The following is a 25173-nucleotide window of genomic DNA, read 5'->3' on the forward strand; positions in this document are numbered from 1 at the left end:
ACAATTACAATTAACATTTGAAGGTGCAAAAATATTTGCACCTTCAAATGTTACACATTTAGTAAATAATAAAAAAAATCCCAATTAATTCAATTTCAACTCCAGGTTGTAACACTACAAAATGAGCTACTGGCTGACATACACACATACACACATGTATACATTTTTACAAAGGTTTAGTTTTCTCATGTTTTGCTGAGAATACTTCATCACCCAAATAATACCTGGTCAGTTGTAGTTTTACGGTGGTCCCTTAAACATCAATTTAGTCCAAAATGTTTCATACACTCTCATAGTGAACACGGTTTTTGGGGGGATTGCCAACTCCTGCAGACTGGTCTCTTAAAAGATGGCAATACTTAAGCAGCCTGAGAATGAGAGATTAGAATGATTTTGTCAACTGATTAACAGGATATGCGTATGTAACACACAGAGGCACCTCAAAACACACACACACACACACACAGAGATAACACAGAGGCATGTTGATGCAGCAGCAGCTGTATTTGGGTATAAAGGCAATGCTCCAGTGTGTGTGGGTGTGTGTGTGTGGGTGTTTCAGTGTAAAAAAGTTTCAAATATAGTAAAGCACTATAGAAATAAACAAAAACCCAATAATAAGAAACCCTGCCCACCAAAACATCAGTGTGTGCACATGTGTATATATCTGTACACTTTCACTGCATATCTACTCGCACACATTTGTATAAAAGGCAATGTGGTCTAAACAGAAATATAATTATTTATATCTTATATCCATTCACACAGCTGGAAGTTGATCCCAAAAAGAGCTGATTACCTGATTCCAGGCACTGGGAATCAAAAGTGATTTAGAGTCAATTCCACACATTAAAATGGTTCTGCTCAATTCACACAGGACATAGTGCAAGAACGTGTACTATTCAACTGTTAACATTGGACAAATGCCTCTTTCCTTTGCAAATACATGAGCAGTCTTGGCAGTATTTCAATTTAGAGAGAACAGAGAAAAAAAAGGAGAAAAGAAAAAAAAGAAAAAAACCTTGAACCTGGCCAACCAAAGAAGCTGAGAAGAGTCAGGTACCCGTTTAAGTATAGGTAATGTTAGCACGAGTTTATTCAGGCATTAAACAAAAAGAGCTCTCTGAGTTCATTGGCAAGGACATGCAGCCTAAAAGATTGTGTGAAATCAACTCCTTCAACACTTGGAATAGGAGTCAACTCCAAATGATTATTTAACTTTGGTCAAACTGAAATGGGTTGCAATGATGTTTGAATTAAGCTTTGCATAGTGACTGTGTGGTTGTGTTCAAGGTTATTGTTTAGTGTGTTTATTTTATGTAATGCAATAATTAAATCCCCCTGAGCGCGTGTGTGTGTGTGTGTGTGTGTGTGTGTGTCTATCCATCAACTCATTAGTCTACCTGGTAGTGACTTACACTACTCTATTTTTGTTGGTGTGTATTATCAGGTTTGATGACTGACTGACAAACATATGCAACACCCTGTGTACTCCAGCTATTGTGTTTACAGTGCTGCTTCTGTTCTCTCTACACCAGTCTCCCTCTCTTGTCTGGAGCATGTGTATCTTTGTCAATCTCACAGTGTACACCGCATCACTCTAACTGCTCTGGATAGAAGAAAATATGTAAATGTAGACTAAATCACATTAACATCCTGAGAGACTACATGGCTGTACAGAGGCAAAAAGTTCTCAACTTTATACAAACAAGTCCATCTAGAAACACCAGAGAATCCATCTCTATCTCAGATCATGAGTTCCTGACAGGAATCCGTTCCATTTGAGGATCTGTTCAAACACTGGTGTAAAATGCCTGGCCTGTGAGGCTGGCTACATGGCTAACTAATACATCATATCTACCTATCCTTCCCAGAAGACAGCTAATGTTAGAAGAAAAATAAAACAAAACAGTGTTTCTCGGAATTATGCAAACCTATATTGTTTCTCAAATCTCAGATTACGTACTTCCACAGTGCACACTGGGAAATATCAGTGAGATGTAGTACTATTAATACCTGGATGTTGTGCTAGAACTGAGCAGAAATTTTTAATGCTTGGTGGTTGCAGTCTGCTCAAAGCAGCAGAAGGGGCAGAGCCTTTGTGGTTTTTAATTTTCATAATGGCCATTACACAACAGATGCAAATGAGGAGAAAAGAGTTGAGGTGGTTTTAAAATGTGGTAGTGGATGTTCTGGCACAGCTTAATAATGCGAGGTGCTACATGATGAAGTGTCTATTTATGTTCAGTGAAAAGCATTAGTGATTGATTTGTGTTACTGCCTGATAAAAGTCCAGGTACTACATAGTGTAACAATGTAGTGCATAGTGCGCGATTTGAGACAGAGCCCTGAACTGAGGAAATACCTCCACTGAGGCTACCTTACCTGCTTGCTTGCTAGTTCAATAATACAGTTCACTAGTGAACCATGGCACAGACGCCTACTACTATTTACATGGCATATTATTTAGCTGTGCTCTTTAGGAGCAGCACAAAAGTCTTGCATTTGATTGTACTCTCAATATGTATCACAACACAGACCAGTTAGAGTGATGAAGAACCATGCATTCACTTCCTGTCTGTAGATGATTGCAACTCTGGTGTGGTTGCTGAGTGAGTGAGGGAGTAATGGTGAGAGAGAGAGAGAGAGAGAGAGAGAGAGAGAGAGAGAGAGAGAGCATACATATGTGTGTGTTTGTGTGTGTGTGCTCGCTGAGCTTTTACAGTAACTGTTAATTACATACACACATTTCATTAACACCCAAAAGAGGTGTAAACTTTTTTGAGCGAGCAATGGTGATGGTGGGGAAAATAAAATAAAAACCGAATGATTTAAAATCAAAATCAAGCTGAATGGATTAAGTCCCTGCATATATTTGTGTGTGCGTGAGTGTGTGTGTGTGTGAGAATGAGAGAGAGAGAAAGAGAGAGAGAGAGAGAGAGAGAGAGAAAGAGAGACTATGTGCTTCTCCTCTGTAACTCCTGAATGATTGCTGTGGAAAGAAAACAAAAACAGTATTAATGGTAATTATGGTTAATCATCACACAAACATGTTTGGACCAGCACTACACTAACAGCAAATCTGTTTACAAGTAATAAAGTCTGTTCCAAATGCAACAGTTAATATTGGTTAGTGTTCTTACTAGAATGCCATCCACTTTAAGTCCCCTAGAACACAGAGAACCCATTCGAATGAGACTTTCTAATATTGGTTCTATTTCACTCTTCCGAACTGCAAAGGGTGGTGAATATCAACCGAGTAGCTTCATGTGAGGCAATATTTAGCTAGTCAACCAAGCTGCTATGCTAGCAGACAATATAGCAACACTAAGGCTGGGGTTGGATTCCCTCAATCACAGTGTCTAGCCAACTAGAAAACCAGTGGCTGGGGCCACTTGCGTAGTCAAGGCACTGTTCGGCTAGCCTGCTACATTACTCACATTGCTAATGCAACACCAGGTCTGGAGTCAGTTATCCCTCTGTGATTTTATCTCCAACTCCCACATCTGTTTACTAGCGGCCTGTGGTTATACAGCGTTAGTGTGTTCAAGTGATTTCTCCCCTACCTCAACACTTCAACCCTGCTCTCAGTTATACATGTCTTTGGCATGGAGTGACTAGCAAGCCATGCTGCAAGACTCTCAGTGGGACACCTGGGAAAGGACATGGGGCATCCAATCTGGTTTATACACAGCACCAGAGTGTTTTAATTTACAATTTAAAAAGCATTAGGCAGTGACTATGTCAGATGAGTGGATAACGAGGACAAAAGCGCAGGGGTACAACTCTAGCTTCACTGTCAGCCTCAACATTCTTAGGACCAATCAGTGGCAGACCCAACAAAATTGCCGCTGTAACCAGAGAAGTCTGTTCCCTCTTGGAAAGATCTTCAGCACACTTTCTTGTTTGGAAGAAGGACCGTGTTTGGAAGAAAGACCATTTAGTCCGATTCTAGATTTAAGAGGTGCAAACTGGTTCCTAAAAGCCCTCCCCCTTTACATGCTAAGGCCATCAATTGTAATTCATGCCACGCTTTGACAGGAGATCAGTTCCTATTGCCCAATCAGTTCCAATTCCCATCCTATGTCTACCCAACATGGACCAAGCCAGCGGGACACCTGCAGACTCCTCGCACACATTACAGCACCCTGTCTCGCAGTGAACTCAGTAAAGTGTTCCCTATTTATTGCCCCTGCTATCGAAGTTCGTAAAATTGTTGGAAGATCTTGCCATGCATGCATACACACACAGGAAGGTATTCAGGTGATAATCACCTCCCCTGAAGGTTAATAGAATCAGCTACATGCATAATTAGTGGTGTTTTCCATTTCACTGCTATTCCAATTTTTACAAAAGGTAATATTCAGAGGAATGTGTGAAAAATTGAAAATTTAGCCCAGGGGTTCCCAAACTACGGGCCGTGATCCTACGTGGGGTCACCTGATTTACAAATCGAGTCGTGAGAGAGACTCACAATCTCCTCTTTTGTTTCATTAAATTTTTTTTTTCAAAATTAGATATTAGAAATATCGAAGACGCATTTTGTGTTCTAAGATTTTGAAGTGTTACTGCGAGAAATTGTTACACTTTCAGACAAGCCCCTTTTACATTAACGGGTTACATGTTATTTTAGTCTTTTTCACTATAATGACATGCAGCACTAGTGTAATTCAGCAATAATCCAGACAAATTTCCCCATCCTTCAACCTCTGCTAATAAAACAAGCTAATGTTGTGTCTCAAATGTATTGCATGCATATGTACTTTTCTAGACTGTAATGAAGTATTAACTAACACTAAAAAGTTAGAAGTGAATTCTAAATTCCTTCCTAAATGTCTTCTTCAAACCTACCAAAAGGTCTGTTTTGCACCATCTTCTGGATTTTCTAGATCAGTAAATACCACTTGAATGTAATGTCGGCATTTGCGATTTGAGACGCAGCCTGTGACAACAATCAAAACAACATCGGACAGCTTTACGAAAGACAGAGCTCATAATGAGTCTTTATTGGTCACATATACATCATACAGTGAAATTGTTTTCTTCACATATCCCAGCCTGTCAGGAAACTGGGGTCAAAGCGCAGGGTCAGCCATGATACGGCGCCCCTGGAGCAGGGAGGGTTAAAGGCCTTGCTCAAGGGCCCAAGAGTGGCAGCTTGGCAGTGCTGGGGCTTGAACCCCCGACCTTCCGCTCAGTAACCCAGAGCCTTAACCGCTAAGCCATCAGTGTGTTTAACGTCGCTGTGCGTGAAATGGACAGGGATGTTGTGGCTGTGACGTGATGTCTAGTGAATATCACTTGGAAATCTTCCGGGTGCACACAAGATACACAGCGAGTGTGTGAACGATGCTGCTCACGTTGCTACTGCTTCTGCACGCGCACGCAAAGTCACGTGTCAAGTATAAATCAGTCCCCTATGCTTCATGTCTAGCGGTATCACCCCACCCTGGTGGAAGATTATTTTCCTATAACAAAACACTTTCTACTAGACTGGTAAATCAGTGCAAGCAATATTCCTTTGTCACTTGCACTACACTTATACACGTGTTATTAATGCAATAAAATGTTCAAAAATTACAGTAGTTCTATATTATAAATCTGGATTATTTTCATTATATATGTCATAGAAAATTCATAAAGTCCATTTGGGGTTGCTTGCCCAAAGCGTTTGAGAACCCTTGAGTTAGCCAAATGTGCTTAGTGTGCACTAATTATTTTAGGTATAGCAATAACTCATTGTAACTACCAAATCAGACCATTGACTCTTCTGTGTGATGCATCAACAGTTTGCACAGTCCATGTGTTATTAGGGTTTCTCTGTGATCGTTACTCATGGAATTTATTCTGATACAGACACTACTACCTTCACACACTGCTGTTTGGGACACCATCAATATTAGCACAGAGATGCATTAATTCGAACAAGCATTTATATTTGCGCTTTTACCTCCAATAATCTCATCCTTGACTTTCTGCAGCTCTTTCCTCACTTCCTCCAGCAGCTCCTACAACACACACACACAAAATATTACATTTTCGGCAGTTTAAAAGATGGTAATGCTCCCTAACTGTGTGTAGCTGTGTGTAATCTGGGTCTATCACCAACTGCTGGCTGTAAACCTGTTGTTCTGCACTGTGCTACAACACAGTAAACAATGTAAGTTGGTCTACCTGCGAGAGCACTAAACAGGTGACTTCCTGGATCTGAAAGTGCTTTTTAATGTTTTCCTTTTCCTATAGTGTGTGATGTATCTGTTTGTGCATGTATACAATCTGCAAAACTACAAAGCTCATAGTCTCTCACAAAGGGATTTATTCTATATAACCGAGAACACCGCTTCAGACCGGCCTAAAACAACTGATTGAAGCCCAGATATTACTTCTGCAAACGTCTACGTCACAATTTTAAATATCAGCATAATGCCACCATAACGTTTTAATTAATTTAATTTTTTTAAACTGTATTCTATGTTGTCACTTCAAGACAATACAGCGAAGAAGACAAATGAAACCGTTATAATACTGTATCTGAAAGCTAAGAGAGTTACAAAATAAAACTTACCACCATGAAACGTCCTGCTTGCAAAGTTTGTTCCAATTGATCTGCTTCATCATCCGCATTTTCAGAATCTGACTCTGTCTCGAACTGATACGGTAAAACCGACGCCATTATAAAATGTGTTCATAATTGCTTTAGAAGCCTTGGAAGCTGAAGCTCGCGATTATGGTAAGGGGCGTTATGTTTCCGACACACACTTGAGGTTTTTGGCCAACCACAACACGATGGGTCGGCTGGCCAATCAGAGCACTCTGGGCTTTTCAGAAGGAGGGGCTTTGGAGAAACTGGAACTCAATCGGAGCGTTTCAGACAGACTGGGAATGGAGGTACTGCAATAATGTACAGTATGTGAAAAATAATGCATTTTAACCTATTCTATTACACCCAATAAACAAAATAATGAACTTTGAAAATCAGCATACGACCCCTTTAAAGTACTTTCCCTTTAAGATTGGTGTATTTTTCTTTTTTATTTCAATAAAAACATCTTACCAGCCACAATACAACATTAATTTTAGTGCATGAGCCATCAACAGTCAACGGTGATGTTGAATGACGGTACTAGTCAAAGACATCAATAATGAAACTTATTGTAGTTCTACAACAAGATCCCACACATCCTTTTAGAAAGTCAGTTGACATAACGAATCAGTGAGCTGAGACTAATGAATTAAACTTTGTGATTTAAACAGATTTGTCTAGCACACGAACATAGCTAGTTACATTCTGCAGAGATAACTGGCTATCTAACTTCTAAATTACCCTAGCAAATTATTGAACTATTCTTTTAACAATAGGTGCATATGGTCATGTCAGTTACTCAGACTTTTAAAGCAATGAAAATAAACTTTTGCACGGATACTTAACTCGTGAGACGTCTCAACACAGCACAAGGTTTATATACACTACCAGTTAAAAGTTTTGGAGACACCTGACTGAAATGTTTCTCATGATCTTAAAAACCTTTTGATTTGAAGGTGTAGGACTGTTGTAGATAAATATAGTTGTGCCAACATATTCATTTCTTTCATTAGAAATTGAACATTTTTTTTTTAAATGGATGACTTGGAGTGAAATATTCCATAAAGCAGCCAGTAAGTGTCCAGCATCAGTGGGAACTCCTTTAAAACTGTTTAAAAAGCATCTCAGGGGGATTCCTCAAGAAATCAGTTGAGAAAATGCCAAGAATACATTTCTGGAAATTCTAGTAATGCAAAAAGGCTGTCTACTTTGAAGATGATAAAATACTAAAGTATTTTGATTTATTTTGGATTTTTATCACAACATAATTCCCATAGTTCCCTGTGTGTTATTCCAGAGTATTGATGACTTTATTATTCTAAAATGTGGAGGGAAAAAAATTTAAATAAAAAATGAGTGTGTCTAAACATTTGACTGGTAGTCTATATATAGACAATCATTCATTTTACAGCACAGGGAGGAAGCACCAGTATGGTAGTCAATGGGGTCACATCACTGTGTATAGAATAATGTCAATGTTACTTAGGACTGTAATATGGACATAGTTTTGTTTGTCATGGGTGTGATTAGAATCTGACCTGTTTGACTCTCTCCAGTTCAGACTCATCTCCACTCTCAGCATCATTCGATGAGCCAGCTGCTTTCAGCCTGATGGATAGAGAGAGCAAGTAATGAAGGAAAAATAACAGTCATGATGAGAATGCAGTAGGGAATGCAGAGAAGGTAAAGGAAAGACAGGAAAGGGGGAAAAAAAACATTAAATGTTTTGAAAAACAGCAGAAAAGCTTTGCTTCAGATAAACCCATCTAAAAGCGAACAGAACAATTCATGCAAAAGATCCTATTTAATAGGGGCATAACCTAACCTGGGCATTAGATTTTTACTTTATCCACAAATAATTCTCCATATGGAGCGGTTTGTCAGTAAAAGAAGACAGCGGTGTAAAATTTTACATAGTCGGTGAATGGAGGCAAGACCAATCAGACAGGTTTACAGGAAAATACGTAGAAATACTCATGGTTTATTGGCTGACAGTCTCTCAATTCTGCCTAACGCTAGCTCACAGTCAGTGTGAGGGGAAAATGGATGTACGCGGATTTTTTTTTTTAAACAAGTAAATGGGTTGAAGCTGAAACTAACATCCTCTCATGCTGTCCAGGAAAACAAGGTGTGTAAATGTCTATATGAGTTTAAAGTTACATGAACATGATGTGAGCAGAGTAAAAGGACAGCTAACAATGCATGCAAACAGTTTATTCAGAAGTACGTTTTAAAAGGTTTTTTTTGATGGAGAAGAATCTGGGGAAGAATCAGCCCCGGATGATTAACAGTTCAGCTAACGCCCCTGCTATTTACTGAACCAAAGAAAAGTGATTTACACATTCATCCATTTATTCATCGTTTTTCTTATTTTATTCTCTGTAATTGTGACTGACTGTGGATTATTATTGGTTGAGTAAGACTTACTATCAGCAAATTAAACAAAATCTGATTCAGTCTCTGATTTGGACTGTAACCCATTCTTACACTAAATAAAGATTTTGACTGATATTCTCCAATGGTGATTCCAATTCTGATTATAATTCAGGTTTGACCTCGGACCGTAGCTCATAACGTACGTACGCCTGTGAGCACTCTCCTTTTATTTCTGTAAGAACAGGTCTAATAACTGCTCATAATCAACTACTAAAGTCTGTTATGTTTCTGTGTGATTAAATATGCCGTTTATGTTTCTGTATCAGCTTAGCGACTCTGAAATGGGTTTTCTGACAACTACACAATCATAATAAAATGGAGCAATTCCAGACGACACATCAGGGAACAGCAGAACTATTACATGGACACCAATGAGCACCCAACAAAACACAGCTGACCACGGATGAACCCTGCAACCCAACGCAACCTGAAACTATAGAAAATAAAAGAAGTAGTATATAATATTAGTCATAAATATGAGGCAAAATGACATCCCAAAGATCTTGTTAGTCAACAAGGAGAAGTTCATACAGCAGCATTTAAACACCAGGCTGATTGGGGGGGGGGGCAACAGTATCTATACAGTCCCCTTCAAAACTATTGGAACAGCAAGGTCAATTCATTCAAAGTCAATTCAATTGCTGTAAACTGAAGGCATTTGGGTTTGAGATCAAAAGATGAACATGAGAAGAGAGTTAAACAACATAGAACATAGTGCCCACTTTGTAGGTGAGCGAAAATATTGGAACACATGACTGACAGGTGTTTCATGTTAAGCAGGTGTGTCCTGTTCAGCTTATTGTTTAAAGAATAAACAGCTCTGAACATCCACTCTTGGTTTTAGCCTTCAGTTTCACCCATGAAGGCTGCATTTGTTGTTAAAAAGGATAAGCCAACATGAAGATCAGAGAGCTGTCTATCGGAGAAAAGCAAGCCATTTTGAAGCTGAGAAAAGAGGGAAAATCAATCAGAGGGCTTGCACAAACACTGGGCATAGCCAATACAACAAATTGGAATGTGCTGAAAAAGAAAGAAACCACTGGTGTACTGAGCAACGGATGCTGAATGGGTCGGCCAAGGATAATAAAAAATAAAAAACAGCTGATGACATGAACACAGCTGTGAAGAAAAACCCCAAAACAACAGTTAGTGACATCAACAACAACCTCCACAGGGCAGGGGTGAAGGCATCAAAATCCATCATTGATGAAGAGTTTTAGAGCAGAAATATAGAGGCCATACCACAAGAAGCAAACCACTAATCAGCAGTAAGATTCAGAGAGCCAGATTGGAATTAAAGAAATACAGAGACGACCCACAAAAGTTCTGGAACCAAGATTGACCTCCACTAAAGTGATGGAAAGAATCACTCATGATTCAAAACATACAAACTCATCTGCTTCAACATGAACCTGCTTCAACATGATGGAGGTAGTGTGATGGCAGGTTCTGGAATGGGCTTTACTGACTATTCTTCTTCTTCTTTTCGTGTCAAGGTTCCACTTCATAGTGGAACCATCGTGGTGGAAGGATTAGCCGCTCAGCAGTATGATAATGAATGATTGAATGAACCAGGGGAGGCTCCTTCCGTGCACACACATTCACACACCCATTCATATACTTCATACACTACGGACATGCCAATCAGCCTACCATGCACATCTTTGGATCGGAGTACCTGGAGGAAACCTGCAGCACGGGGAGAACATGCAACATGCACAGGGAGGGTGGGTGGGAGGGCCAGGGTGGGAATCGAACTCCCAACCATGGAGGTGTGAGGCGAACGTGCTAACCACTAAGCCACCAGCGCACTGACTATCTTTATTGATGATGTAACTCATGATGGTAGCAGCAGAATGAATTCAGAAGAAGAACATTTTACATTACAAGAACATTTTGATTGCCCATTTACAGAGAAATGCATCCAAATTAATCCAGAGGAACTTTATCATGCAGCAAGACAATGATCCAAAGCGCACTGCCAACTCAACAAAGGACTTTATCAAGAGGAAAAGTGGAAGGTTTTAGACTGGCCAAGTCAATCACCAGACCTTAACACAGCTGAGCAGCATGTCACCTCCTGAAGAGGAGATTGAAGGGAGAGACCCCCCAAAACAAACAACAACTGAAAGCGGCTGCGGTAAAAGCCTGGAAAAACATCACAAAATTATGGACCAACAATTTGGTGATATCAGTGAATCGTAGGCTTGATGCAGTTATTGCAAGCAAGGGATATGCAAATAAATATTAAGTGTTGTTTACTTTAATTTACTTTAAGGCTTTATCTGTCACTATAATTTTGCTCACCTACAAATTGGGTGGTCTGATATAAAAGGTAGTATGTTGTTTATTTACATTTAGATGTAAATACCAGGGAATAAAAGCTGAAATCCTAAGCACACGTCTCATATACTTCTATTGATCTCAAACCCAAATGTCTTTGGTGTATAGCACAAACAAATGAATTGGCCTTGCAGTTCCAGTAGTTTTGGATGAGACTGTATGTGTGTGTATGGAGGTTTAGATGTTAGTGTACCTGGGTGTCAGAGCAGTGAAGGCGGGTGAATCCAGACCTCGGGTAACAGAGTTATTCCTGTATGAAACACAAACTGTGTATATATGTATATATACCCACACTCTGATTGGACATGATTAAATGATAATCAGGTGATGGGACGGGGAGGTTGTTAAGGTGAGTGTCTTTCTGTGTGTGTGTGGGTGGAAGAGGATCCCACTCTAAACACGCCACTGTAATGTAATTAAATTAGCACATCTCTGCTCTAGTGAGCCACTGATGTTCCTCTGCACCCTACTGAGAGACCATTTAGTCATAAAACATTACAGCAGAAATGCATGCTGGGGAATTCTGCCTCACCTGGGCATGGTAGCAGACTTTTCCCACGGCCTCCTTAACGTGTCTGATAAGACAAAACACATAGTGAAGCCATGAGCAAGAGCAACACACACACACACACACACACACACACACACACACACACACACACACATCTTACCACTTTGGCCTTGAGATTCAGAATCATCCTGCAAAAGCAGAAAAGAGAGATCAATAACTTCTTTGCTGAAACATTACTGTAATCTTCACACTCATCTTAAACTTCCTGCTATAAATGGTTACAGAGTGATTCAGCGGTTTTAAATCTGCCTGGCAATGTTTAAGCCTCTGACAAAAAAGATCTCACACATGTACACTCAGGATGGAGCTGGAAACTGTGTTTTCATTTTAAAATGCTCTCTGTCAGCTTGTCAGAGTAATAATACACTGTATAGACACACACAGACAGAGACACACACAGAAGGAGACACACAGAGACACACACAGACAGAGATACACATGCAGACAGAGACACAGAGATACACAGAGATACACAGACAGATACACAGACACACACAGACACCAAGGCACACTCACGTTACTGGGCTCTTCTGTCTTTGGGGCCGGAGGAGCTTTCTCCCCTTTATCTGCTGCTTTCCTCCTGGAAACACACACACAGTTAATGTAATTATTACTTTACTGAATGGAGAAAATGAGTAAAAATAACTTTAAAAAAAAAAAACAGACCAAAAATTTTTGATTAAAAGTATCCAGACTGTTTTACAAAGTAGAGAGAGAGAGAGAGAGAGAGAGAGAGAGAGAGAAAGCGAGAGAGAGAGAGAGTGTGTGTGTGTGTGTGTGTGTGTGTGAGACTAGTGTACCGTCGTGCAAGTATGGCACTCATCTCTCCAAACAGGTCTCCGCCTCCTCCACTAGGCCCAGACCCACTGCAGCGGCTCAAGTCAGGTTTAGCAGGAGCAGGGGCAGGAGCAGGAGCAGAAGGAGCTGCAGTACCAGCTTCGTCCTGCTGAGGGCAACACACACACACACTCAGTACAATACAGAGAGACTACTAAACAGAAACACACCCACCTAAGGGAGTAATATAAACAAAGTGCATCTGATCATATTTATTAGAATAAAAATTATCATTTCTTACATACCTTGGCGACTTTGCGTAGTTTTGCTCCCGCAAGAGCAGCAGCAAGTCCACCTCCCCCTAAACCTCCTTCACCTCCCCCACCTGAGGCAGATGGAAGGGGTGGTGCTGGAGGTGGGGGTGCACCTCCACCAGAAGGTGGGGGTCCTGGTGGTGGGGGGGGTCCACCTCCAACAGAGGGAGGGGGGCCGGGTGGAGGAGGTGGAGCAGGGGGAGCTGGTGGGCCTCCGGGGGCAAGAGGAGGAGCAGGAGGAACCATCACTGTGAAATGAATACAATAAATAAAACACAGAGAAGGGGAACAGTATACCAGTCCTCTCCTCCCTTTCTACTGTGTACAGTCACTAAGGCTCTATTCATACTGGGTATTAACATCTACCTCAGGTGAACTGATCACAAGTGGACAGCTGAGACGTACAACCCATCTTTTTGCAGCTTTTGCATATATAATTCTAAATCATACTCGGTGTACTTTTAAAAACCAGACAAATGAAAAAGAGAGAAACAAAAAGTGAATTGCAGATATTAATTTAGTTACTGCCAGCAGAGTGAGTGAGTGTGGCCAAGAGATTTAATGTGATTCTCAAAGTACATTAACCTCCCTAAAGTAATGCTACAGTAACTTCCCACTCTGCCCTGGCCTCATAGGCTGGACTGCGTAGAGCAGAGAACTACACAGAGCCTTCGTCATAAATATAACTGTGCTTCTTATTTCGGTTTTCCTATAGCCAGATATTCTACTTTTAAATGACTGGTTAGTCATCATCTGATTACTTTATTAGAGTATCAAAACAGAAAAAACACCAGAATGAGCATGTACAAAACAAATGCAAATGTAATGGAGAAATGATAACACCAAGCTGTCAGCACTACACTAACATCACACGATCCAATTATCTGAGTAACGATGATAATTTGACAATCAAGTTGGTAAAATATTATTTACACTCTACATACAAAAAGATCGCTAAATATCATAATCATAATGAATGTGCCAACAGCATGGAGGTATTAATACAAATATACGTTGAGGTAGAGAGGAGCTTGAACCGGAACTAACTGAATAAACCCAACACAATGGAAATGAAATTCCAAATTTACACTGACCTGAAGCAGCCTGTCGCTCTCTCTCCTGTCTTTCTCTCTCTAGTCTCTCTCTTTCCTGTCTTTCTCTCTCTTGCCTTTCTCGTTCCAGTTGCTCCAGTCTCTGTTGTTCCAATCTGCATATGAAATAACATATTATAATACAGCACACACATACACATTTACACGCACACACGTGAACGTGCCATTCCCGAGCACATTATGTTCAATCTGCCATTGAATTTGACTTGATTGAGATTTTTTAAAAATCATTTTATTCACATAATATGTATAACAAAGTAGATGAAAAACATTTTTTATTGTGACACAAAGGTTAATTAAACAAACAAAAAAAAAAAGCAGACATTTGTTGATTACGTATGTATTCACTCCCCCTGGGTCAATACTTGGAAAAACTATTGGCTGTAGTTACAGCTGCAAGCCTTCTGGGATATGTCTCCGTCAGCTATGCACATGTAGCTCCTGATATTTCTTCCCATTCTTCTTGGCTGTTGCATTGGATGCGGAACGTTGCTGAACAGCAATTTTCAAGTCTTGCTACAGATCCTCAATTGGATTCAGGTCTGACTTTTGACTGGGGCATTCTAACACTAAAATTCTTGGTTTTGAACCACTCCACTGTCTGTCAGTGTGATTAGGCCTGTTGTCATGTTGGAAGGTGAAGCTCCACCCCAGTCTCAAGTCTCTTGCCCTGTATTTGGCACCATCCATCCTGCCCTCAACCCTGACCAGTTTTCCAGTCTCTGTTTATGAAAAGCATCCCCACAACATGATGGTACCACCACCATGCTTCACACTGGGGATGATGTTCTCAGTGTGATGAGGAATGTTGGGTTTCTGTCAAATATAGGCCAAAACATTAGAGAGTTTCCATCCCACAAGTATATACACGTGTTGTTTTTTAATAAAGCCACGGACAATCGTCCATAAAGCCCAGCTTTGTAAAGTGTCAAAACTACTGTTGTCTATGGACAGCCTCCTCCAGTCAGGGTCAATACTGTGGAATATTCTTCCCATTTTTTAAATAATTGATTTAATGGTGCTCTTTGGGATGTTCCAAATTTGGGATTTTTTTTTTTTTTCAACCAAACCCTGGTTAATACTTTTCCATACCTTTGTCTTGAACTTGTTTTGATAGCTTCTTGATATTCATGATGCTGTTTGTTTAATTAATTTCACTAGCTTAGGAGCATTGAGTGTGAATACTTATACGATCGCAAATTTCAGTTTTTTCATGTGTAAATATGTTTGCTATCTATAATTGACTGAATTACCCACTTCACTATTATGGGCTATTTTGTGTAGATTCAAGACATATAAGGCCAATTAAGTCATTTCGTCGATCAGAATTGAACTATACTAGACATCGCATCTGCATGTCGAATCGTAAAGGCTGCCATGGTAAAGTTGGTCAGAAATGTTATGTTATGTCAAAAGTTTGTTAAGAGACAAATAAATCTTTAATAGAAAATATTTAGTCCATGTAAAAACTGAATCTAACCTAATGTAATCTAATTTAACGAGTTTATGCAAGGCACTGTATCTTTCTCATTATAATTCATGCTGTGCAAATTAATCTCAGTATGTAGACTACCTTCTCTGCTGCTCCAACTCCTCTTGGGTTGGTCCATTTGACACCAGACGGGGGCCTGCAGAATATCCTACAGAAATAATGCCATCGTCAGTTTCATCATCATGTGTGCCATAAAATATTAACACGTTAAAGTTTGTGATATTGCCTCTTCATGTTTATATTTTGCATTAGAAAGCCATGCCCTCTATGACAGACATATTCAAACTTTTTTCCCTAGTGAAGTGTGGATTCTGGAATCCGCTGCCTCTTATATATATATACACACACAGTATCTCAGAAAAGTGAGTACACCCCTCACATTTTTGTAAATATTTGATTATATCTTTTCATGTGACAACACTGAAGAAATGACACTTTGCTACAATGTAAAGTAGTGAGTGTACAGCTTATGTAACAATGTAAATTTGCTGTCCCCTCAAAATAACTCAACACACAGCCATTAATGTCTAAACTACCGGCAACAAAAGTGAGTACACCCCTAAGTGAAAATGTCCAAATTGGGCCCAATTGGCCATTTTCCCTCCCAGGTGTCATGTAACTTGTTAGTGTTACAAGGTCTCAGGTGTGAATGGGGAGCAGGTGTGTTAAATTTGGTGCCATTGCTCTCACACTCCCTCATACTGGTCACTGGAAGTTCAACATGGCACCTCATGGCAAAGAACTCTCTGAGGATCTGAAAAAAAGAATTGTTGCTCTACATAAAGATGGCCTAGGCCATAAGAAGATTGCCAAGACCCTGACACTGAGCTGCAGCACGGTGGCCAAGACCATACAGCGGTTTAACAGGACAGGTTCCACTCAGAACAGGCCTCGCCATGGTCGACCAAAGAATATGAGTGCACGTGCTCAGCGTCATATCCAGAGGTTGTCTTTGGGAAATAGACGTATGAGTGCTGCCAGCAGTGCTGCAGAGGTTGAAGGGGTGGGGGGTCAGCCTGTCAGTGCTCAGACCATATGCCGCACACTGCATCAAATTGGTCTGCATGGGAGTCATCCCAGAAGGAAGCCTCTTCTAAAGATGATGCTCAAGAAAGCCCGCAAACAGTTTGCTGAAGACAAGCAGACTAAGGACATGGATTACTGGAACCATGTCCTGTGGTCTGATGAGACCACGATAAACCTATTTGGTTCAGATGGTGTCACGCATGTGTGGTGGCAACCAAGTGAGGAGTACAAAGACAAGTGTGTCTTGCCTACAGTCAAGCATGGTGGTAGGAGTGTCATGGTCTGGGGCTGTATGAGTGCTGCCGGCACTGGGGAGCTACAGTTCATTGAGGGAACCATGAATGTCAACATTTACTGTGATATACTGAAGCAGGGCATGATCCCAGCATGTACTGCAGCATGATAACGACCCCAAACACACCTCCAAGATGACCACTGCCTTGCTTAAGAAGCTGAGGGTGAAGGTGATGGACTGGCCAAGCATGTCTCCAGACCTAATCCTAATCCTAATCCTCCAGACCTTATATTGAGCATCTGTGGGGCATCCTCAAACAGAAGGTGGAGGAGCACAAGGTCTCTAACATCCACCAGCTCCGTGATGTCGTCATGGAGGAGTGGAAGAGGACTCCAGTGGCAACCTGTGAAGCTCTGGTGAACTCCATGCCCAAGAGCGTTAAGGCAGTGCTGGAAAATAATGGTGGCCACACAAAATATTGACACTTTGGGCCCAATTTGGACATTTTCACTTAGGGGTGTACTCACTTTTGTTGCCAGCGGTTTAGACATTAATGGCTGTATGTTGAGTTATTTTGAGAGGACAGCAAATTTACACTGTTACCCAAGCTGTACACTCACTACTTTACATTGTAGCAAAGTGTCATTTCTTCAGTGTTGTCACATGAAAAGATATAATCAAATATTTACAAAAATGTGAGGGGTGTACTCACTTTTCTGAGATACTGTATCTGTATCCATTATATATATATATATATATATATCTGATACTACAGAGGTTGTTGTGGTCATCACGCCGAACAGGAAAACTTATCTACTACTACAGCCTTCTTGTGTTTCTACTTGCGCTCTTCCAAACTACTCCAACTCAAACTTTCCAACTTGTAGATTTATCAATTTATAGCATTTTCCAATTGTAGCTTCTCAAATTTTAGTGCTATAAAGCTTAGCGGTGGTGATGTTGAAATCATGCGACCGTGGTGGCGTTCATTTATAGCCTAACTTTAGCTTCTGCCAATTGTATTTAGTCTTCAAAATTCATAAAAGTTGTGCTTGTTTGTGAAGATTATCATGATGAACAAAACGTGTAAGAATCAAACTTTTGCTGGTCATAGAGCTTACTTTCTGCAATAATCCAAAAGCCAATGGAAAAATACTATTATCTTTTCATCGAGAGAACCAGGGTGATGTGGACTTCTGGGTTGGCCTACAAAAATACGCCATCCCTGCCGCACTCTATTACAAGCACAATAACTTCCGTTATTTCACTTAATTCCTACCTCTTAGCCAATACCGAATAAGAGGATATTGGGTAAGAATTAGGCTAAAATCTCTATAAAATTCTGTATTTTGCAGTCTATTGCCATAACCAAAATAAAACATTTCAGCTTCTGGCTGCATCGCAGCTTATCACCTCATGTCAGTTCAATTTCAGCCACCGAGCACAGAAGTCCAATTTTTACTGGATTTACAAACCTTTTTTGATCAAATATGGCACTAATGCATATTCATAATAATCTGATGGTCTGCTACATTAACAGAAAAGCCTTTGTCCATTAGCTGTGGCTGCATCACAAATACAATTCAAGTGTATGGATAGCCTATTATTCTGACATATTACTAGCATGCTATTTATGGGTGTTTGCAAAGCTACCACAAAAAAAAAAGAAGCTGTTTGTGTTTTACCTCCATCAGCACTGAGCACTTCCAGTGCATGCATCATGCCATTGGCGAAGAGTGCAGCATCCTCCTTACTGCCAAAGTTTAGACCCCAAACTTGCCGCGCATCTCGCCACTGATGGAAATTGGCCGTGGCCTGATTGTATTTCAGCCCTTTCACGATTGGACAGTTCATCACCACCTGGAAACAGCAGGATGACGCCACCAATCACAGCTCACACCGATTTTCACAATGCACAATAATAATCCAAATAGTATTTTTACATTCGTTATAGAATCAGCAGTTAGAGAGAGACATACACACACACAACCAGCAGATGGCACCACTTTAGCTGAGCGGCAAGACGAGAGATGGACAAAGAGACGAGAGCTGCATCTGTAATGTGCTGACTGTTCACTTCTGTTTGCTCTGTTTTACAGCTCTGCATTCCAGACACAGAGACTGTGAGACAGAGCAAGAGAGAGACAGAGAGAGAATGTTTTTTTTTTTTTTTACTTCCAAACCCACGGCAGTGCAGCCCAGCTGAGCGGGAAGAATAAATTAAAAACAAGTCAGAACCTGTTAGACAGTGAGAGAAAGACAGGCAGAGAGATGAGGGCAGTTAAGGGACGGTGGAGAATAAGAAGATGGAGGGAATTCCCTAACAGGCACAGGAAATGGAGTGAGTGATTACAGGAAATAGAAACCACTTTAGGACAGATAGATGTGGATCTCTGGGGAAATGAGAGAGACAGAGAGAGAGAGAGAGAGAGAGAGATTACAATAGAAAGTACAGAGAGATAGGTTGGGGGGGCTCAAAACCTTAATCACTGATCTTCTCTACAGTATTAGGAGACCTACACAGGTCTGACCTAATTACAGTCAACGCTGGAGATTAGCGCTCAAACCTTCAGCTCCGTGTGCGTGTGCGTGTGTGTGTGTGAGTGACAGTGAGAGAGAGAGCGCGAGTGAGACAGTGTGTGTGTAGGTTTTCAGCCCTTTGTGTTAGGAACGTGTGTAGGTGTTTAACCCGTAATAATATGAATACATGAAAATCTTTAGATACTGAGGACATTGGGCTGGTCCACACAGAAAAAGAGTATCTTTACAAAAAAAGAAGCTTTTTTTAAAACTAAAAGAGCCAAAAGAATGCCTTTTGGTTACTACGCTTACGGTTGTGGTAGTCTTATTTACCTAAAATAAGTAATAAGTATCTCACAGCTGTACTAAAAGAAACCTGGGTATGTGTTTGTGGGAAATGGTACGGTTATTTTGAACATAGCCACACTCAGGGCTGTCTGTCTGTGTGTGTATGCTTTTATACATCATGTTATTAAGACAAAACTGCTCTTAAAGGTACACTCAAGTATTTTAATCTGACCTTGATCTACCACAGCAAGTACCATAGACAACATTATACAGTGCATCCGGAAAATATTCACAGCGCTTCACTTTTCCCACATTTTGTTATGTTACAGCCTTATTCCAAAATGGATTAAATTCATTATTTTCCTCAAAATTCTACAAACAATACCCCATAATGACAACGTGAAAGAAGTTTGTTTGAAATCTTTGCAAATTTATTAAAAATAAAAAACAAAAAAAGCACATGTACATAAGTATTCACAGCCTTTTCATGACACTCAAAATTGAGTTCAGGTGCATCCTGTTTCCACTGATCATCCTTGAGATGTTTCTACAACTTGATTGGAGTCCACCTGTGGTAAATTCAGTTGATTGGACATGATTTGGAAAGGCACACACCTGTCTATATAAGGTCCCACAATTAACAATGCATGTCAGAGGACAAACCAAGCCATGAAGTCCAAGGAATTGTCTGCAGACCTCCGAGACAGGATTGTATCGAGGCACAGATCTGAGGAAGGGCACAGAAACATTTCTGCAGCATTGACCGTCCCAATGAGCACAGTGGCCTCCATCATCCGTAAATGGAAGAAGTTTGGAACCAGCAGGACTCTTCCTAGAGCTGGCCGCACGGCCAAACTGAGCGATCGGGGAGAAGGGCCTTAGTCAGGGAGGTGACCAAAAACCTGATGGTCACTCTGACAGAGCTCCAGCGTGTCTCTGTGGAGAGCGGAGAACCTTCCAGAAGAACAACCATCTCTGTAGCACTCCACCAATCAGGCCTGTATGGTAGAGGGGCCAGATGGAAGCCACTCCTCAGTAAAAGGCACATGACAGCCCGCTTGGAGTTTGCCAAAAGGCCCCTGAAGGACTCTCAGACCAAAGATTGAATAAAGATTGAACTCTTTGGCCTGAATGGCAAGCGTCATGTCTGGAGGAAACCAGGCACCACTCATCACCTGGCCAATACCATCCCTACAGTGAAGCATGATGGTGGCAGCATCATGCTGTGGGGATGTTTTTCAGCGGCAGGAACTGGGAGACTAGTCAGGATCGAGGAAAAGATGAATGCAGCAATGTACAGAGACACCCTTGTTGAAAACCTGCTCCAGAGCACTCTGGACCTCAGACTGTGGCAAAGGTTCATCTTCCAACAGGACAATGACCCTAAGCACACAGCCAAGATAACAAAGGAGTGGCTACAGGACAACTCTGTGAATGTCCTTGAGTGGCCCAGCCAGAGCCCAGACTTGAACCGGATTGAACATCTCTGGAGAGATCTGAAAATGGCTGTGCACCAACGCTCCCCATCCAACCTGATGGAGCTTGAGAGGTCCTGCAAAGAAGAATGGGAGAAACTGCCCAAAAATAGGTGTGCCAAGCTTGTAGCATCATTCTCAAAAAGACTTGAGGCTGTAATTGGTGCCAAAGGTGCTTCAACAAAGTATTGAGCAAAGGCTGTGAATACTTATTACTTATCTGCTTTTTTTGTTTTTTATTTTTAATAAATTTGCAAAGATTTCAAACAAACTTCTTTCATGTTGTCATTATGGGGTATTGTTTGTAGAATTTTGAGGAAATTAATGAATTTAATCAATTTTGGAATAAGGCTGTAACATAACAAAATGTGGAAAAAGTGAGGCACTGTGAATACTTTCCGGATGCACTGTAAATGACTCCCTGTGCTAAGGAAGGAATGGAAAACCGTCTTTAATCAAAACTCACTAAGGGAAATTGTGTACTTGTTATCCACTGATAAAGTGCACATAAATAAAAAGTATAAAAGTCATAGAACGAGACAGGCATGAGAGAATGTCACGCCAAAGCTGTGTTCATGCATTAAAAAAATAAAATTAATTAATTAATTAAAAAAAAACACATCTCTGAAATATATTCCTATTCTCTGTTAGCACAAATTACACAGGTTTACAGCTAATATATATAAGATATATTTGGCATTAGAGTCTATTTCACCTACTGTTTCATCTAAACCTCTATTCACAGCAGTACAACTGCAATTAGATGGTTATAAGTGAGATTTAGTAGACTGGTTTATTTCTCTCCCAGTTTTTTTTTTTTTTTTCAGTTCAAGGAAGCGCATCAAAATGATATCCTGTGGTATTCGCAAAACATACAAATGAGATGGATGGAGATTTCATTGAGAAAATAACAAAACAAAACAAAACAAAAAAAACACCCTAGAGTATTCCTTTAATAGTGTTACAAGCAAAAGCTTGCCTTAACACCAGCTCCATCGCTGTGCCAGTGTTTGATTAAATAAAACTCTACTCGGCCCTGAACTGAGGACGTATTGCGTGTGTAATCACGTCCAGCTTAATTAAATCCACAGTCATTGCCTGCACACATACAGGGAATAGAGTGCGTGTGTGTGTTGGGGGGTGGGCCACTCTTTACTGAATTGTTCATCCATCACTGCAGACAAAAAGAGGAGCTAGAGCGATCCTACACAGACAACTGTGTACAGCTGTGCATATCAACTAAGAGTTATCAAGAGATCTATTTTATATTTTTTTGCACGTAGATGATTATTTCATTATCTCCTCAGTGATGTTATCCTAATTACAACAGTTAACATGGAAAACTGTAAAGCGCTTCCCAAATTCAAAACACTCTATGTTTAAAAATGAACTAAATATGGAGTGGCCCTCCAGTAGTTATATCCACAATTAAAGTGCTGCTAATTATAAATAATAAATCAAAACAAGCTGTAACACTTCATTACGATGACGTTTGCCAGTTCACCCAGAACACCGACTCCAAAAGATAGTGCTCTATGATGATGACAACTTGTGATTCCATCCAACTGAAATATGATATATGAAATATACAGAACTGTGCACAACCCTTTTTATTATTTTTGTTCGTAGAAATTTCGTTACAGATGTTTATTTTATGACTTCTGCATTGTTGAATCCGTACAAAAGCCATTCTAGATTTCCATACTGTTACTTTCCCAAGAAAATATTTTTTTTTATAGAAAAATGTATAGATTGTATAGATTTTTCTCAGTAAAGAAAATAGCTAAATTTGCACAAAAAAAAAGAAAAGAAAAAGTCTTGGTAAAGAAAGCAACATATTACATAATAGACCACTTTTGAGATAAAAAAAAAAAAAAAAAAAAACATAATGAAAGCTGCAGAAAGTCAAAGTCTCCAGAAGAACTGGGACAGATTTTAACAAGGCTCTCGGTAAAACTTACCAGCTAATTTCCTTATAAGACTACACAAAGTGTACCCGAGACTACTGTTTTTATTTTTATTTAAATTTTGAAGAAGCATAGGGTTGTAACACCAAATATGAACTTTGTTTAGTGTATTACTGCTTACTGCTCTTTATAGCATAAAGGTTTAATTTCATTATTTTTGAAGGCATCTTTGCTGCACAGCATTTACAGTATCTCACAAAAGTGAGTACACCCCTCACATTTTTGTAAATATTTGATTAAATCTTTTCATGTGACAACACTGAAGAAATGACACTTTGCTACAATGTAAAGTAGTGAGTGTACAGCTTGTGTAACAGTGTAAATTTGCTGTCCCCTCAAAATAACTCAACACACAGCGATTAATGTCTAAACCACTGTCAACAAAAGTGAGTAGACCCCTAAGTGAAAATGTCCAAATTGGACCCAATTAGCCATTTTCTCTCCCCGGTGTCATGTGACTTATTAGTGTTACAAGGTCTCAGGTGTGAATGGGGAGCAGGTGTGTTAAATTTGGTGTCATCGCTCTCACACTCCCTCATACTGGTCACTGGAAGTTCAACATGGTACCTCATGGCAAAGAACTCTCTGAGGATCTGAAAAAAAGAATTGTTGCTCTACATAAAGATGGCCTAGGCTATGAGAAGATTGCCAAGACCCTGACACTGAGCTGCAGCACGGTGGCCAAGACCATACAGCGGTTTAACAGGACAGGTTCCACTCAGAACAGGCCTCACCCTGGTCGACTAAAGAAGTTGAGTGCACGTGTTCAGCGTCATATCCAGAGGTTGTCTTTGGGAAATAGACGTATGAGTGCTGCCAGCATTGCTGCAGAGGTTGAAGGGGTGGGGGGTCAGCCTGTCAGTGCTCAGATCATACGCCGCACACTGCATCAAATTGGTCTGCATGGCTGTCGTCCCAGAAGGAAGCCTCTTCTAAAGATGATGCTCAAGAAAGCCCGCAAACAGTTTGCTGAAGACAAGCAGACTAAGGACATGGATCACTGGAACCATGTCCTGTGGTCTGATGAGACCAAGATAAACTTATTTGGTTCAGATGGTGTCAAGCGTGTGTGGTGGCAACCAGGTGAGGAGTACAAAAACAAGTGTGTCTTGCCTACAGTCAAGCATGGTGGTGGGAGTGTCATGGTCTGGGGCTGCATGAGTGCTGCCGGCACTGGGGAGCTACAGTTCATTGAGGGAACCATGAATGCCAACATGTACTGTGACATACTGAAGCAGAGCATGATCCCAGCATGTATTCCAGCATGATAACGACCCCAAACACACCTCCAAGACGACCACTGCCTTACTAAAGAATCTGAGGGTGAAGGTGATGAACTGGCCAAGCATGTCTCCAGACCTAAATCCTATTGAGCATCTGTGGGGCATCCTCAAACGGAAGGTGGAGGAGCACACGGTCTCTAACAACCACCAGCTCCGTGATGTCATCATGGAGGAGTGGAAGAGGACTCCAGTGGCAACCTGTGAAGCTCTGGTGAACTCCATGCCCAAGAGGGTTAAGCCAGTGCTGGAAAATAATGGTGGCCACACAAAATATTGACACTTTGGGCCCAATTTGGACATTTTCACTTAGGGGTGTACTCACTTTTGTTGCCAGCGGTTTAGACATTAATGGCTGTGTGTTAAGTTATTTTGAGGGGACAGCAAATTTACACTGTTACACAAGCTGTACACTCACTACTTTACACTGTAGCAAAGTGTCATTTCTTCAGTGTTGTCGCATGAAAAGATATAATCAAATATTTACAAAAATGTAAGGGGTGTACTTACTTTTGTGAGATACTGTGTGTGTGTATATATATTGTCGCGACGGACCGACAGCCGGCACGCATAATAAGAAAGTCGTTCCTTCCCCGACTGCCGCGCCGGCACAAAGCGGACAGCCTCGTGCCAAACACACCATCAGCCGGAAGGACCGTCACGGTGGGGCGGGACCGTCGACGCTACGCCGGCCGGCGATTGGGGAGTCCGTCGGGAAAATTCCACCACTCAGGCAACGGCGGAAGAGGATAAA

At 40.7% G+C, this 25173-nt stretch overlaps 1 protein-coding gene across 3 annotated transcripts in view; it reads right to left on the minus strand.

Moving 5' to 3' along the window:
• Positions 1-485: 485 nt before the first annotated feature.
• Positions 486-25173, minus strand: part of vaspb (vasodilator stimulated phosphoprotein b) — a 45334-nt gene continuing 20646 nt past the window's right edge. Inside the window, exons 3-14 of one of the 3 annotated variants that reach the window (XM_053623342.1) lie at positions 18575-18749; positions 15710-15776; positions 14119-14231; positions 13016-13272; positions 12734-12876; positions 12450-12513; positions 12034-12061; positions 11895-11937; positions 11556-11612; positions 8122-8191; positions 5951-6008; positions 486-2992 (exon numbers count right to left, since the gene is read on the minus strand). In XM_053623342.1, the coding sequence (XP_053479317.1) occupies positions 2958-2992; positions 5951-6008; positions 8122-8191; positions 11556-11612; positions 11895-11937; positions 12034-12061; positions 12450-12513; positions 12734-12876; positions 13016-13272; positions 14119-14231; positions 15710-15776; positions 18575-18749 (1110 nt within the window). In that variant the 3' untranslated portion in view covers positions 486-2957. Of the gene's footprint in view, positions 2993-5950; positions 6009-8121; positions 8192-11555; positions 11613-11894; positions 11938-12033; positions 12062-12449; positions 12514-12733; positions 12880-13015; positions 13273-14118; positions 14232-15709; positions 15777-18574; positions 18750-25173 lie in introns of all 3 variants that reach the window. The other 2 variants (XM_053623341.1, XM_053623343.1) reach the window with 2 other exon arrangements.

This window comes from Ictalurus furcatus, chromosome 4, assembly GCF_023375685.1.
Source record: "Ictalurus furcatus strain D&B chromosome 4, Billie_1.0, whole genome shotgun sequence".
Taxonomy (NCBI): domain Eukaryota; kingdom Metazoa; phylum Chordata; class Actinopteri; order Siluriformes; family Ictaluridae; genus Ictalurus; species Ictalurus furcatus.